The sequence below is a fragment of the Diabrotica virgifera genome, chromosome 8 (genome assembly GCF_917563875.1).
Source record: "Diabrotica virgifera virgifera chromosome 8, PGI_DIABVI_V3a".
In the NCBI taxonomy this organism is placed as follows: Eukaryota; Metazoa; Arthropoda; class Insecta; order Coleoptera; family Chrysomelidae; genus Diabrotica; species Diabrotica virgifera.
In genome coordinates, this window is record NC_065450.1 from 198,578,170 (window position 1) to 198,593,938 (window position 15,769).

Here is a 15,769-nt window from a genome sequence, read left to right on the forward strand (position 1 = left end):
CATGTTACAGGTTGGTCTAGACCAAGGTTTAATGAAAGTTGTCTCTGCCCATACGTTTGGATGCACGATCCGGTGGCAGAATATAGGCATACAGTGCTGGGCCGAGTCGCAGTGCAGATTTTACGTGGAAGCACACTCAGGTCTGCCCCTGTATCAATAAGGAACTGAAGTTGGAGAACACTATCGGTAATGAAGAGGCGGCGTGGTATGTGAGGGGCTGCAGTTGCCGCCATTACTGCGCCCTTTCGTCGTTTTTTGTAAAACTGCAGGGTGGTCTACATTTCTTTGCTTGTGCACCAAATCTTCGATGGTAGTAACACTGCTCGTCAGATGATGACTTGGCACTCTTGACCATTTGAATCTGTTGCCGTTCTTCAGCTACAGCTAATCTGTTGGATAAAGCGCTCACTTGGTCATTCAATGCAGCCACTGCTTTGTCTAAGATAGGGCTTTCGGTAACAGCCATGACTGGAAAATTGGAACATCGGAGGTACTTATCGGCTTTCTTAGCAAGCTCTTCTAGATCTCCATCAAGAACAGATATAACACTTCGAACCGAAGGTGGTAGGCGGTCCAACCAAAAATTTTTTAGAACTTGTGTACTAATGCTATCCGTGGCCAGAGCTTGCATTCTGTGGAGTAGTTGAGTGGGTTTTAAGTCACCCAGAGTGAGCTCCATTAATCTGTGGATCCTTTCATCTGAGCTAATGCCATACCTTTCGAGAAGGCGAGCTTTCAGTTGTGTATAGGCATTGCCAGCAGTTGGATTCTTTACAATATCCGCCACTTCTATTAGTATGTCACTGTTTAAACTAGCAACAGTATGATCGAATTTGCAGTTGTCAGATGTTATTTTGGCTTGTCGGAACTGCGCCTCCAGCCGAAGAAACCATAGTTCTGGTTCATTGCGCCAAAACTCTGGAGCTTTTATGCCTACCCGTGCAATTATTGGGTGATCATTGCCTTCGTATGGTGTAGCATTATCGTTTGGCATTGTTTGGTCGTTATCTGTCATAATGTCGTCTTTAAATCCTTGTACTTAGTCTTTTTCTCGGGGTCACCAATGTGGCCGGTTTGCGGGATGCAAAGTAGTCGGGGCACACTTTAAACTATTTTATTGGTTTATTTACAACAAACTACCTAATAAAATAAGTAAGAAAAATTATGACAGTTGTATTCTAAGTTTCTAAAATCTTCTGACAGACGTCCGTCAATCCGTCTCCTCTTCTTTCCCCAGCCGGTCAACACATATGTGGTCGTAGGCTAACTGTCAATCTGCCACAATTCCATTACCTTCTATAAATTTCAAATTATCAGTTCACTAATTCAGACAATAAATTTATTTTTAAATATTTTTTCAATTTGCAACAACGATCACAACTACAACAATAGGCAACCAACAATACTCTTTCTATTTTTACATCATTACTCTTTTATTTTTACAACATTACTATGTACCTTACCTTTATAAGTCTTTAAGTTGTTCACATTGAATTAATTTTCTTTCACTTTTTATTTCAAATTAAATTAAATATTCCTCTTCTTTCACAACTGTCACCAGTGACGTCACTGACTCTACTATGAGTAATATTTTTATAAATTTATCAGTAACAACAGTTCTTTCTGTAACAGAGAGTAGCCTTTTCGATTTTTCATTATATTCCTAATTTATTATAATTTAAATTTCACTTAATACAGTTATTAATCTACATTCAGTATAACTAATAATCTAAATTCTAAAAACACTATTTTATATTCATAACCAAAAATTGACTACCTGTCTTGTCATGTCACTTCTGTCTAATAATTGGATTGTCATCTCCTTCACCTTTGGTGGTCTGTGTCCATTGAACTGGCAAGAACCACGATTTTTTATCGAGCAGGGAACCATGTTGCCATTTGAGCACTCCTAACACATAAATTAATCCATTAACATCAACTTGGAGTCGCTATAAATATTATAGAATTATCATGTAAACCATATTTCTCGATGTTACCATTTTCATAAGGTTCAGACAAAAACAAGAGATACGAATATGCATGAGAATCAAGAATTAATTACGTAATACTACAGATTCATGAGAAATGAAAGATAATCACACATTTCCACGCGACAAACAAACACAATTTCTGAAACGGATTTAGTATACAGGATGTAGCAAAAATATAACGACTTTCGGACCGTTATAACTGTAGCATAGAATGACTGTAGCTTAGAAGTGTCGTCAGCGTATCTAAGATTATTGATCATTTCACCATTGATTTTCCCTTCAGTTTTTATCTTGCAAAGTCTCTTTGAAAATTATATCCGAATAGATATTAAATAGCAACGGGGATAGAATGCAGTCCTGTCTGACGCCTCTTTGACTGTAATATTCGTCGGTTAATCTCCCATCAACTTGCACGACCGCTTTCTGCTTCGAATGCAAATCTTTTATTATACCATTCTCTACCATCATTGCCTTTGGTCTCTCAGGACTCACCTATAGAGTCAAGGGCGGATCTGTTTTGAGATGGACGTTGAGAGTTGACTCTAATTTTTTTGCAGAAATTGCTTGGAATTAACCCATGTAATAATAATTGAGTTATCCTCCCCCTCAAAAAGGTCCGGAACATTGTTAAAATAATCAAAATGTCAAAAAATGAAGGAAAATTTCGATTTTTTTCTTCGTTTTTTGATAATAACTTTAAAAGTATTCACTTCCGAGAAAAGTTGCACTAAAATAAAAGTTGTGTAATTAAATTTCCTACAATATAAGATTGGTTAAATTTTTTTTTAAATCGTTATCCTTGTTGCGTAATAGCAATAATGGCGAAAAAAAACATAATAAAACAAGTATTCGAATTTTATGTTTTCAACCATTACTGCTACACTTAGGCCCTTCATATTTCACCAATAAAAACTTTATGATATGATAAAACAATACGGTAAATTTAGTTAAGATCGTTAAGTTTCGCTAAAAAATTCATTTTTTCAAAATGTTGCAGAACTGAAAATAAAGCAGATAGCAAGTTAAATTTTTTTTGCAAATAGAAGAATACTGTACCTTTCATTTGCAATTTGCAAAATTAAAATAGGTTAACTACCACGGCGTCAGCAATTTTTTTAAATAAACAATAATTTTTGATGCTACGCGCAGGACAGCGGTGTTCGATTCACACAAGTTGATTTTCACCTTCCAATCTTTATCTAATATCATTAGTTAATAATCAATGCTAATATATTATTTTCTTATTCTATATTTTGTTGTATGTTCATATTTTAATTCCATAAAAATCAAACTAATTTGATTATTGTTTGTGAAAAATTGTTTAAACAATTGCATATTTTTAAAAATAATACACTTTTATTTTCTAAGTTAAAATATATGAACAAAGAAAATTTTTGATAAAAAAGTGTTATTTCAAAGGACAGAGTATGTGTTTTTATTTTGCAATAAACAACTTTATTTATTTACTTCGAAATATACTAAAAATTAAAATATATCAATCATTATCAAGGGTCATTGGAATACCCAATCAGAACGAACGTATCCGCTGTACTGCGCGTAGCACCAAAAATTAATGTTTATTTAAAAAAATTCCTGACGCCATGGTAGTTAACCGATTTTAATTTTGCAAATTGTAAATGAAAGTTACAGTATTCTTATATTTACAAAAAAAAATTTAAATTGCTATCTGCTTTATTCTCAGTCCAGCAACATTTTGAAAAAAATGAATTTTTTTTGTGAAAGCTTGATTGCAAACTTTATTTTACAAAATTTATTGAAACGATCTTAACTAAATTTACAGTATTGTTTTATCATATCATAAAGTTTTTCTGGATGAAATATGAAGGTAATAAGTTTAGCAGAAATGGTTAAAAAACGTAAAATGCGAATACTTTATGTTTTTTTCGCAATTATTGCTATTTTGCAACAAGGATAACAATTTTAAAAATTTTTAAGCAATCTTATATTATAGGAAATTTAATTACGCAAACTTTTACTTCAGTGCAACTTTTCTCGAAAATGAATAATTTTAAAGTTATAATCAAAAAACCAAGAAAAAAATCTAATTTTTCCTTCATTTTTTGACATTTTGATTATTTAAACAATGTTCCGGACCTTTCTGAGTGGGAGGATAACTCAAATATAATTATGAGTTATTTTTAAGCAATTTCTGCAAAAAAATATGAGTCACCTCTCAACATCCAAATGTACTAATATTTTTACAATGCGCCCTGGTCTAACAGAGCAACAGGAGAAAATAACAACATGTATTATTATAAAATATTTATTTCCTTTTTATAAAAGCTTACATAATAGGTTTACATAAAATTTAAAATTAATTAGCACCATAAAGGAGTATCTTACATTGCTGGTGTAGTTTTCCAGTAACTCAGGTATAAAAAATAGCGAAAGGTTTAGTAAAACGCGGAAAAATAGGCCCCAACCATCACCGATTAGAAAATTGAGCACATTAGATTGGACAAAAACGAATTTCACAGTTACAAAAATGTGAAAGATATTTTTGTGGTTTTATTAAAATAAACGTTAAAATAGGGACAATGTGTCTCGGGTTTTAAGCAATTTTTTGAAGAAAATATTTCACTTTAACGTATTAGATACACTAGGTCATCATTAACACATTTGTTTCGGTTGTGGGTTTCTCGGAATCCAAGTATAACCAAAAGTTTGAAGATCTTTTACGACAGATCGTTGTAATGATTCAATTTTTAATATATTAATTTTTTAAACCAAGGTCCTTCTGATTCCCATTTATATCGTTTTAAAGCCTTCGTCTATCTTCAGTACCAAATTGTTTTGCTTTAGCTATATATTTAATCTTGCTGCAATCAATGTCGGATGCTGTTGTGTGGCCTATAAACTATAAATGATTGTGTGTGATTGATTATGAATTGGCGCCCAACATGGGGCACAAGCCCATGCTATCAATGTCATGTCTGTCGACTTAGCGAGCCGAAAAAATTTGTTTAATCACAGGCTTTTAATTTAAAAATTGTTTACCAACCTTTTTGTGTTTAGAACTCATTGTTTATTATTCTATTTGATCAATCAAACCACTCTCAATCGTGTAAAGATGAATAAGTGAAACGTCTTCCTATATATTACATGGTAAGCATTCTATAAAACCTAAATGAGACACATTGCCCAATACCCAGTTCTACAGTTCTTCAATTTAGAGTACGTTATTTTGCTTGAAAAAGTGGAAAACCAGGTAGGCCCCTTCGAATAAAAAAATCGAACCAAAAACACACCTTACATTGTTATCACAGCTTGTTACTAATATTATTTGAATTGAGATTTTGTTTTCACGGATAAAATGTTTGCATTATGTAAGAAAACATGAAAAATATTAACCTCTTGAACAAATATTTGTGAAGGAGAGATCTAATTTGGCAACCTTGGTTAGCGGCAAAATTTGTTTCATGCCTCTGAAGAGTTTCTTTGATATTTAGTCCAAATCGTTGGACTAAATGTTGTTCTTTTACATAATGCAAACCTAGAGACTGTAGTAAAATAATAATATAAAAAATGATATTAAAATTTAGAGGTAATATACAAAACGACAAGAAAATTCTTTCTAAATAAAAAAGGGCAGCTTTTCTATTAATATTAGCACATAATTAGGAATATCTGAGTACTTTAGGCAGTGTAACTGCTTTTAGTTAGACCTACAGGCAAGCACAAGCTGCCTTTGTAGGTATTCGATTTATTTATAGCTAGCTTCGCTGTCGTTATCACCGAACCAGCCTTTAGGAGGCTGACTACGCCCGACGTAACTGGAAGAAGCTTGGCTCCTGAATTCTTGGGTTACGACTTGGCTGGTACCACGAGGTCCAGCTGTGGTACTCGCTTGGCTCGTCTGCCAGACTGCTCGTTGCTCGCCTGTGCCTCGTGGAGGCTGGAATCGCGAGCTGCGTTGCGATTTAGGAGTTCCTACAAAGAAAATATTTATTACAGCAATATGTCTTGATGGTTGCGATCTAGTCTTACCTTCTGGTGAAGTAAACTCACTCGCTGTATCGTATCTAGACGGCGCTACCCATCTCTCCGTAAATTCGCTAGCAGATCTGGCTAGACTTGGTTGGCTCAGCGATCTAGCCAGCGAAGGGTGACCATGTTCGGAATCTTCGTAGTATCTCTTGTCGGGATAGTAGCTGGACGTTTCGGAAAAGTTATCCTGCCTTCCGAAGTCTACCGTCATCTCCGACATAGATCTCAAATCGGCTTCGCTTCTGTAGCTCGATCTGGAGTTGGAGTTTTTCCTCGATCGTTGTGGCAGGACCAGAGGCTCTCGGGTGAGGGTGCGAACGGAACTTTCTCCATCGGAGTCGTATTCATAGAGTGTTGGCAAGCTGCTGCGGCGACTCCTAAAGAAAACACATTTTGTTATATCATTTAAAGAAAGAAAACACATTTTGTTATATCATTTAAAGAAAGGAAAAACATAGGAGGGTCGATACCTCTCACGGTCTCTCTAAAAGGTTCTCTATTAAGGTTCTCTAAACAGGAGAAATTACGAAAAAATGGCAAATATTTCAGCATAAAAAACCCAACCCAATTAAATGTGGAGAATATACAACGACCACTGATGAACCATGTTTTAAAAGACTTCCTGCGAGTCATACATGATCGTGTCTACAAAAAACTAAACGATAGAATATAAGGAAACCAGATGGTATTTAGAAAAGCCTTTGGTACTAGAGAGGCGTTATTTACTATACAAACACTCATAGAATGATGTCGAGACTCCGAATCAACTGTGATGTATTTACATCTGTAGTTGACTTTGAGAAAGTTTTTGACAAAATACAACATAGCAGGCTTGCAAATATATTACGGAACATAGAAATAGATGATCAGGATGTGAGAATCATTACAAAATATCGATATCAGAAAGCCATAATACGAGAAGACCAACAAAAATCTAAAGAGATACCTATAAGAAGAGGAGTACGACAAGTATGTGTACTATCCCCTCTACTTTTTAATATGTGCTCAGAATAGATGTTTAAATCGATTATGATACTCTATCAATGAGGGCATATCAGTTAACTGAATAGTAGTGAATAATCTGAAATATGCAAACGATACAATGCTCAATGTGGACAGCAAGGGAGTGTAAATTTTAGTTGATAGGAGTACGCAGTACTGCGAGAGGTATGGAGTGACTCTGAACACAAAAAAAATCAAAAATGATAATAAAAAAATTATCAATGGAAATAGCACAGAAAACGACAATAAATATCGTTCCCATACCACCAGATTGACAACAGGTGGAATACTTTCTTTGGTTACAACCTCCCGAGATTTTCAAAAATTATAATTCATACAGGATGCCGAGGAAATTAAGTTGAGAGAATTTTAAATAATTCACAACCCATCTGCTCACCGTGGTAAAAGTTCCAACAAGAAAGATTCCTTAGTACTTAACAAAAGAGTAAATGAATTAAAATGTATAAACATTTTCAATTTCTTTGCAACACGAAAATGCAGCAGCTGCGTAATACTCTGGTTAAATCGGAGAGTGCAGGAAGAGTCTTTATCGGTTTCGGAGGTTTTCTCCTCCTCATCAGTAGTCCCATATCCTCTTCTTTCCGATTTCCCCAGGTATCATACTTTGGGCCTTTCCGAATTGCAAAGAACGAAATGCAGCGGATGAACTAGAACTAGACCTTAGAAGGAATCAGTATTACCTGTTGTCCCATTTTTTGCTTTTTGGTTGTCTATCAGGTGGCGCAAGAATCCTGATAATAACATCCCATTTGGGTTGTTCGAAAATATTAGTGTATCTGGTATCACTCCTAACTCTTTCATAATCCTCCCTTATCACACATTCCGTCAACAAGGTTCTTAAAGTTGATTCTGTGGTGATGATCTGACGCCATTTCATTTTATCTGCTGTCGTGAGTTGAGAATTAAACGTTTCTGCACTATCGATAACTGGTCCTTCTTCTTGTTCTGTTGGTTGGAAGACCCGAATGAGGACGTTCCAGTTGGGAACTTCGGGGTTTTCTGGTGGTATGTTGAACATCGATAAATAGCTCTCTTCTCTTGTGTGCACTTCCGATGTAGTTGTATATCTAAAAACGACACAAACAGATAAAAATGTATATTATAAGGAAAACTATGAAGATTATTTACCTCGGAGGGGATGGTGCTCCCAAGTTAGCTACGATTTCTGGTGCGTTAAGTGGTAATTTGTCATCTACAATAAGGTTTTGTGGTGGTAAACTCATGGTAGCTCTCTCTGGTTTTGGGGTGAGAGTCAAGCCTGAAGCTGAAGATATGTCAGAGAAGTTTTCCCATTCTGGGGGCTCTGCCATATCAACCGGGTAGTTTCTATAAGAAAAATAAATACATTAATACACCCCGCAAGTTTACAAAATTCTATTTATGCTTACCTGATGGTAACGTTCCATTTCTGGTCATCCACTGGTTTGGCTCTGGTGTGGTACTCGGTAACCAACCGCCGATGGCGTTCTATGTCCTCTATTGTCTTCTTTTCGGTAATGGTCTTTAAGAAAACATCGTCAACCATGTGAGAGGTTATCTCTGGTTTGTGTACTATAGCTATTGGTGGTTCGAAGGTATCTGGTACGTCCTCTGTCAGTCGTTCTCGTTTTGGTATTATTGGAGGAGGTGGTGGAGGAGTCGGAGCAACGTATCTATAAAATTAGAGTATTAAAACAAGCTCCAGTGGAGTAGGTTGAGTAGAAAGCATTTTTAAGATATTAAAACTATATGTTTTTCTTCTTTGCCACGATTTGGATCCTGGACAAAATCAACTGGGAAGTAGATTTTTGCCTAAATGCACGAAAGTCTACTGGTGAATCTTCTGGAATTTTATCTTCTCAAAAACATTTCATTTTTTCCCATCTGCTTCTGATAATATCTTGTATCCAAAATTTGTCATATATTAATGTCACGAATATTAATATACCAGAAAATAAATGTTCTGTTTATATGGGATTAGCTACAGGTAGGTTGTAATGACCATTATTACAATTTTACCTAGAAATCCTTAACGTTTCAATTGGAAATCATTCTCAAAAGTTTAATGAAAGAACGTGTTAAAAAAGATTGTATATAACCGCTAATTGTTGTTATTATTGAGATTATTTCACATACCAATCGGTAAATATTTTACTTTGCCTATGATGGTTGTAGGCAACAGCCAACTTTGGCTGGAAAAATATGAAAGTGGATGTTTTCAAGTATGTGATACATAAAATTCTGATTATTCAGTGCATTTGTGTAATAATCCTATGTGTTATGTGATTCTATGTTTGAGAGTGTTCGTAATAATTAGTTTTTGGGATAAAATAGTTTAAGTTTTTTTTATATATTGTGTAATGCATATTTATAGTGTGTGATAGAGATATGTGCTTTACATTTTCCTATCCTTTGTTATTGGTATGTTTTTGTTGTTCACTTCTTCTTTTTAAGTATTGGCAACCAAAGTCTACTGCATTCTGCTGACTGATTTGCTACACATTTTTCTTCATTTTGTAGGATGAGGGCTGCTTCTTTGATTTTTCTCATTTTCATGTCTATTTAATTCATTCGTCTTTCCACTCTGGTCTGTGTTCATTGTCCCAGGCATGTTTGCATCACTCATGTTTGCACACTGCATTTTGATGTATGTTTCATGTTCATTAATCATGACGCTTAGTGGTCTTGCAATTTCTCTCACGTAGAAATTGTTGCATTGAGAGGGTATTTTGTAGATGCAATTCTTTGACTAAAAACTCGTTATTATAAACACTCTCAAAAATAGCATCACATAACACAGACTTATTGCATTAATACACAGAATAATCAAAATTTGATTTATCGCAAAGCATAAAAACATCCACCCTCATATCTTTCCAGCCAAAACTGACTGTTATCTAAAACCATCATGGGCAAAATGAAATTATTTATCGACTGGGATGTGACATAACCTCAATAATAACAACAATTGGCGGATGTACACATCTCATCAACAAATTCCCCTTAATTTCTTTTCAAAACGACTTCCGGAGTGATTATCAAAACATTACGTATTTTTAGGGAAAATACGTAATTGCCATTACATCCTAACTGTGGTAATCCCATATAAACATAACATGTAACCTAAACATGCTACAAATAAACAGTTTTAGAACCCTATCAGAAAGTAAATTGGTTAAATAAAACACATTGAGAAAGAAACAAAAATGAAAAAAAGTAGCGCATGCAGAAGCTTTTTTGCACCTTTATACGTTCCCAAATCAAAACCAAGCATAGCACAACATTCCCTATCTTCCTTTAATGTTTACTAACCGTTCCTCTTGCATCTCCATTTGCCTTCGAAGGATTTTGTTATAAGTGGGGGCGGGTTGAATGTGTTTTGGTGGGGGATGAAGCTCTGGTACGTAAGTGAATTGATTTCTCTCATGTACCAGAGGTGAATCCAATGATCTGGAAAGAATTTATATATTTACAAATGCTAATTAATATTGTTAGATATGGTTTTGATTATAATATGAATATGGTTAGAAAAAGTTATATAATTTATTATTAAATGATGCGTATTTATGTTTTTTTAATCGAATTTTTGCTATATGTCACTATCGTCAGAATAACTTTCCTCTTCAAGTTTCTTCACGCGCTCCTTTCTGGCTATCTAGCATTTAGATTTAATCTTCTAATCTTTTCCATTTATTCCATCAGTGTCTTCAACTATCCTAATCATGGTGGTGAAGATGCTAGTTATTTGAATGGAGACGACGACGTTTTGATAAACTCAGAAGAGGGAGGATAATCACTAACACGCTACACTGATGACATTAAAGGAACGGTGCCATGACATCTCGTAACGCGACAGTTCGTAACAGCGACAGTTTGTAAGTGCGACACTTCGTAACGGCGACAGTTCGTAACTATACAAATTCGTAACGGACAATTCGTAAGGTCCAAATTGAATTATTCTGTTTATTTTTGTTAACGTGAAAACTATATTACAATTATAAATGAAATTATGTTTATCAGTTTAACGAATCAGTATCAGGATAAACATTTTTAAGGCATTTTATATTTCGTGTGTCAGAATATAATAAAAGTATTTAAACCAAGTATTAAAGTATTAAAAGCCATCCCTCGTATCAATTATAACCGTTGATGGAATACCCCAACGCTATACCCAATCAAGGTTTATTATAATAATTTCTTCTTTTTCAGGTGCCATCTCCGTTACGGAGGTTGGAAATCATCATAGCTATTTTAATTTTTGAGGCAGTAGCTCTAAATAGTTGTTTTGAGCTGCATCCAAACCATTCTCTCAGGTTCTTCAGCCATGAAATTCGTCTTCTTCCGATGCTTCTTCTGCCATATATCTTTCCTTGCATTATGAGCCGCAGGATGCCATACTTCTCCCCCCGCATCACATGTCGGACATACTGTAGTTTTCTTTCTTTAATTGTAAGTTCAACTTCCTTCTCTTTACCTATTCTTCTCAGTACTTCGTTTTTCGTAACTCTATCTACCCAGGAAACCCTCATAATTCTTGTTTAGGTCCACATTTCAAAGGCGTTAAGTCGTCTCATTGTCTCTACATTTAGCGTCCATGGTTGCACTCCATAGTATAGTACACTGTATACATAACATTTTGTTAGGCGTAATAACAGGTAATTATAATCTTTCCTTTACAAAATGTTTACTAGAAAATTGGGAATGTCTAAAGATGGTTGTTGGCTTAAATATTTCACGAATTACTCATTATTCCTTTAGTCTAGGTATATGCAAATTTAAGGAATAATAAGAGGGATAAACTTTTAAAAATATTATTAAAAGTTTGTATGTATGTATTTAAATATTTGTTTGTGTTTAATGACTTTTAATACATATATTCTGAAACACGAAACATAAAATGTGTTAAACATGTTTATTCCGATACTGATTCATTAAATTAATAAACATGATTTTAATTATAACTGTAATAACAGTTAGTTTACACGTTAACAAAAATAAACAGAATCATTCAATTTTGACGTTACGAATTGTCCGTTACGAATTTGTATAGTTACGAACTGTCGCCGTTACGAAGTATCGCCGTAACGAACTGTCGCTGGTACGAATTGTCCGTTACCAGTTTTCCGGTTACGAACTTCGCGTTATGAGATGTCTGGTCACGTAAAGGAACACCTCGGGCTCGAAACGGATCGTGAATATTTTGTCCAAGATTGTTGTTCAATCACAAATTAATCCCTTAATTTGTAATCTCACATTAATCTTAACTTCCTAAATTTTTATACCTTCACCGAGTAAAATTGTGAAACATATCGAGTAATATTTTCATAATTAGAGTCCATTCAACCTGCAAACCTGCAAACTTAATAAATTGCCAAATAATATATATTTTCTAATTGACCTTTCTAAGTGTTGCAATCACGTCCTCGATTAAATTGTATTGTAAGCTCAGAGTTCAAAGTTTGTTACTATGATAGATGCATTAACCTCTGTGCTGAGGTATACATTATTTGTGAAATGATAAATTGGGGATTTGAGCTCTTTTGAGCGCAGTCTATTATAGAAAGTTACCTAACCAACAACTGTAGTGTAATAATCAGTAGCTGTCAATAAAACCATTTTTTCTACTCTACCACCAACCATTCAAACATTTATTTATCATCGTCGATTCGAGAAGAAACGGACACAGGGCATTAGAAAACAATTCGAACCTGATATTACAGTTAATTGTCCAATTGTACAAAAAGAACTGAATGATTATAACCATAGACTAATCATAGACTAAAGAATCTTTGTTCCGTTTTCCGGAAGAGTCACACTCATTGAGTCTTTTGGAAAAGTTCATATAAATATTATACTAGCCAAGAACTAGAGCGATTTTATCAACAGCTAGACTAAGCCTTCAAGGTGACTAAGAATAACGAAATTATCATAGTATTATTATTATAGAGCTTGGTACGAATGTCAATGGAAATTGAGAGAATTCCATTCTCTAGAAATCAAATATAGGATAGAGAAAGCAAGGTCTGCATTTCAAAAAATGGCTAACCTATTCAAATGCTATGATTTATCAATATGTACTCATACAAATCAGCTTACTCCGACGTTATACGAGAGACAATAAAACTGCTGAGCTGCTAAGAAGAATAACTCTGGGATAGGCAGCATATGGAAGACTGCATGATATTTTTATAGGTTATTATTGTGTTGTAAATTCGTTTTGTTTTATTTTCTGTTCTTAGATATATGGATATATGAAGGGATCAATGATATACTGGAAAGAGAACACTGTAAGTCGGGCAGCAAAGTGTCAATCGGTGGCATCGTAACTGAGTAGTTATAGTACCGGCTTACTAAGCCGAGCTATCTAGGCTCGATCCTCCTGCATTGGCGTCAGATGTATAAATGTAGTAGTATCTCAGTCCACTTTCACAAAATATTTCACGATTTGTGGAACCAAGTTGTGTAAAATATTTTTTCACATTTGCAGTAACATTTAAAATATAATAATGTACCATACATACCTAATACTCTCTTGCTGCTCTAGAATAGTAGACAAATTCCTATCAGTCCTAGTACTTTCAGTGTCAGATAGCGATATACTAGGCGGCGGAGGAGGACTCTTCTTAACCTTGACCTGGATATCGAACTTGGGCTGTTCCTTGACAGCCAGCGGCAACCTCGGTACCATGGCAGTGGTAGCAACTGCGTTCTGGACATGCTGTTCAACGGTATGGCCGTACCCTTCGCTGTACACGCTACTGTTATCTTGTATGTAGGCTTGGTTATCGTAGCTTCCCGCAGACGATACTGGCAGTGATCCGGTGTCTACGTCTATTTCTGAGTGGGACTCTGAGGGGTAGTCTGAGGGTAGGTTGTCGCTCATGAGAGGACCTTCGCTTCCTGCACTGCTTGCTGCCGCTGTGTACGGTAAGACATTGGCTCGAGGAATCTTTACACCTTCCATTATGGGAAGGCTTCCTATAAGAAACATTTGAAGATACATATTAGAAAAAAAATTACATCGATTTGTTAAGGTTACTTAATTGTATGATTATAATAGGTTTGTTCCAACACGACTGAGAACCGTCAGGTAACGATCACGTTACTGTATAATTAACGTTTCAGGGGCTCCATGGGAACGAAATAATACGTTCCATGATACTGCGCAGGACGGTGATCGTTACATGGACGGTTCTCAGTGGTGGTGGAATAAACCTTATAACTTTATGCAAATTTTGTACCATTCTAACGTATATAATATCTTACTCTCAACTAATAGAAATAACGTACAATATCTTATTCTTAACTAGAAATAAATAATGATTTTGTCCTGTTTGTCACATTATATTTAAATTTGTAAATATTGATGATTTTATATTAAATGTATATATGCAATTTTCAAAACACAGCGGGACAACACAATTTGGTTTTAAGGGAGGACTAGGAACAAGAGAAGCAATTTATGTTTGAATACCTTAATACAAAACTGCTTAGATCAACGAAAAGATGTTCACCTCACCATCATAGGTTAAGCATGATATCATGATGGAACTACTACATATGGCCAACATTTACCAGAAGGAGATCAGAATTATTCAAAATCTATACTGGAACCAAGTGGCAGAGATGAGAATTGATCAAGACCAATAAACAGATGAATTTGAATGATATGTGGAAAATATATTGGCGAAATAATTCGCAGAAGACCCAATAATATGCATAGGTGACGATCGTATAAAATGCGTGAAAACTTTTAAATACCTTGACACCACAATCAATGACCAATGGGATCCACAACATGAAATAAAAACCCGAATACAAATGGCAAGTCAAGCTTTTATTAAATTCAGACCGCTCCTATGTAATCAAAACCTAAATTTAGAAATACGCTACAGAATGGTTATGGTCCATCTTGCTTTATGGCATGGAAACGTGGACTTTGAAAAGAACATCAATCAAAAAACTTGAAGCATTTGAAATGCGGTCATGGACAAGAATGATGCGGATACCGTGGGTGGATAGAGTTCGAAACGATGACGTCCTTAAGAGAGCCGGCGTGGAAAGAGAACTCTTTGGATTAATTAAAAAACGCAAGATTAGTTATCTTGTGCACATATTAAGAGGAGCAAAATATGAAATATCACAGTTAATCCTACAAGGGAAGATCGAAGGTAGGAGAGGAGTCGGCCGCAAACAACTATCCTGGTTAAGGAATATTAATATATAAGGAATATTAATATCTTCAGAAAACAAAAATATGTAATGAGTAATGTACAAACTAATCTTGTTATTGCCAACGTCAGTCTTGAAAATGTAGACCACTATATACAGGGTGTTTGGTAAAGAATGGGCCATAGATTAACCTTAGATTCTTGAGGTTAAAATAGGTCGATTTAAGCTAACTTATCTTAGTACAAAAGTTGATAATAACCGAAATATAGGGTATCAAAGTTAAACTTGTATTTTATTTATTTTTGAATATTTCCTGACAGGCATGGGACAACAACACGAAATTTGGTAAGTAGTGCTGGTACTGTCCACCCTACTAAATTATGTTAAACAATCGTTTCTCGCTACTACCAGAGGCGTACGACGGGGGAACGTGAATGGTTGACCCTTCCCAAATTCTACGCCACGGGCGTAATTGCTATTCTAGTGCAATTTTTTGATTCTCCAATACTTTCTATGTAAATAAGATACTCTTCATTCGTAACGACAAAGCCATTAGTTTTCGAGATATTTGAAGCTAAAAACGAAGGAGCATAATA

At 35.0% G+C, this 15,769-nt stretch overlaps 2 protein-coding genes across 4 annotated transcripts in view; both read right to left on the reverse strand.

The window, feature by feature from the left end:
* Nucleotides 1-232: 232 nt before the first annotated feature.
* On the reverse strand, nucleotides 233-1,015 carry LOC126890329 (uncharacterized). The gene has a single exon (XM_050659195.1). It carries the CDS (start codon nucleotides 1,013-1,015, stop codon nucleotides 233-235), a length of 783 nt encoding a protein of 260 aa, XP_050515152.1.
* A 3,246-nt stretch (nucleotides 1,016-4,261) lies between these two features.
* LOC114329106 (uncharacterized) overlaps nucleotides 4,262-15,769 on the reverse strand; it is a 96,661-nt gene continuing 85,153 nt past the window's right edge. For 2 of the 3 annotated variants that reach the window (XM_050659571.1, XM_050659569.1), the window contains exons 6-12: nucleotides 13,523-13,979; nucleotides 10,314-10,451; nucleotides 8,411-8,674; nucleotides 8,151-8,348; nucleotides 7,703-8,089; nucleotides 6,000-6,376; nucleotides 4,262-5,942 (exon numbers count right to left, since the gene is read on the reverse strand). In XM_050659571.1, coding sequence (XP_050515528.1) covers nucleotides 5,716-5,942; nucleotides 6,000-6,376; nucleotides 7,703-8,089; nucleotides 8,151-8,348; nucleotides 8,411-8,674; nucleotides 10,314-10,451; nucleotides 13,523-13,979 — 2,048 coding nt within the window. In that variant the 3' untranslated portion in view covers nucleotides 4,262-5,715. The remainder of the gene's footprint in view (nucleotides 5,943-5,999; nucleotides 6,377-7,702; nucleotides 8,090-8,150; nucleotides 8,349-8,410; nucleotides 8,675-10,313; nucleotides 10,452-13,522; nucleotides 13,980-15,769) is intronic. The other variant, XM_050659570.1, reaches the window with a different exon arrangement.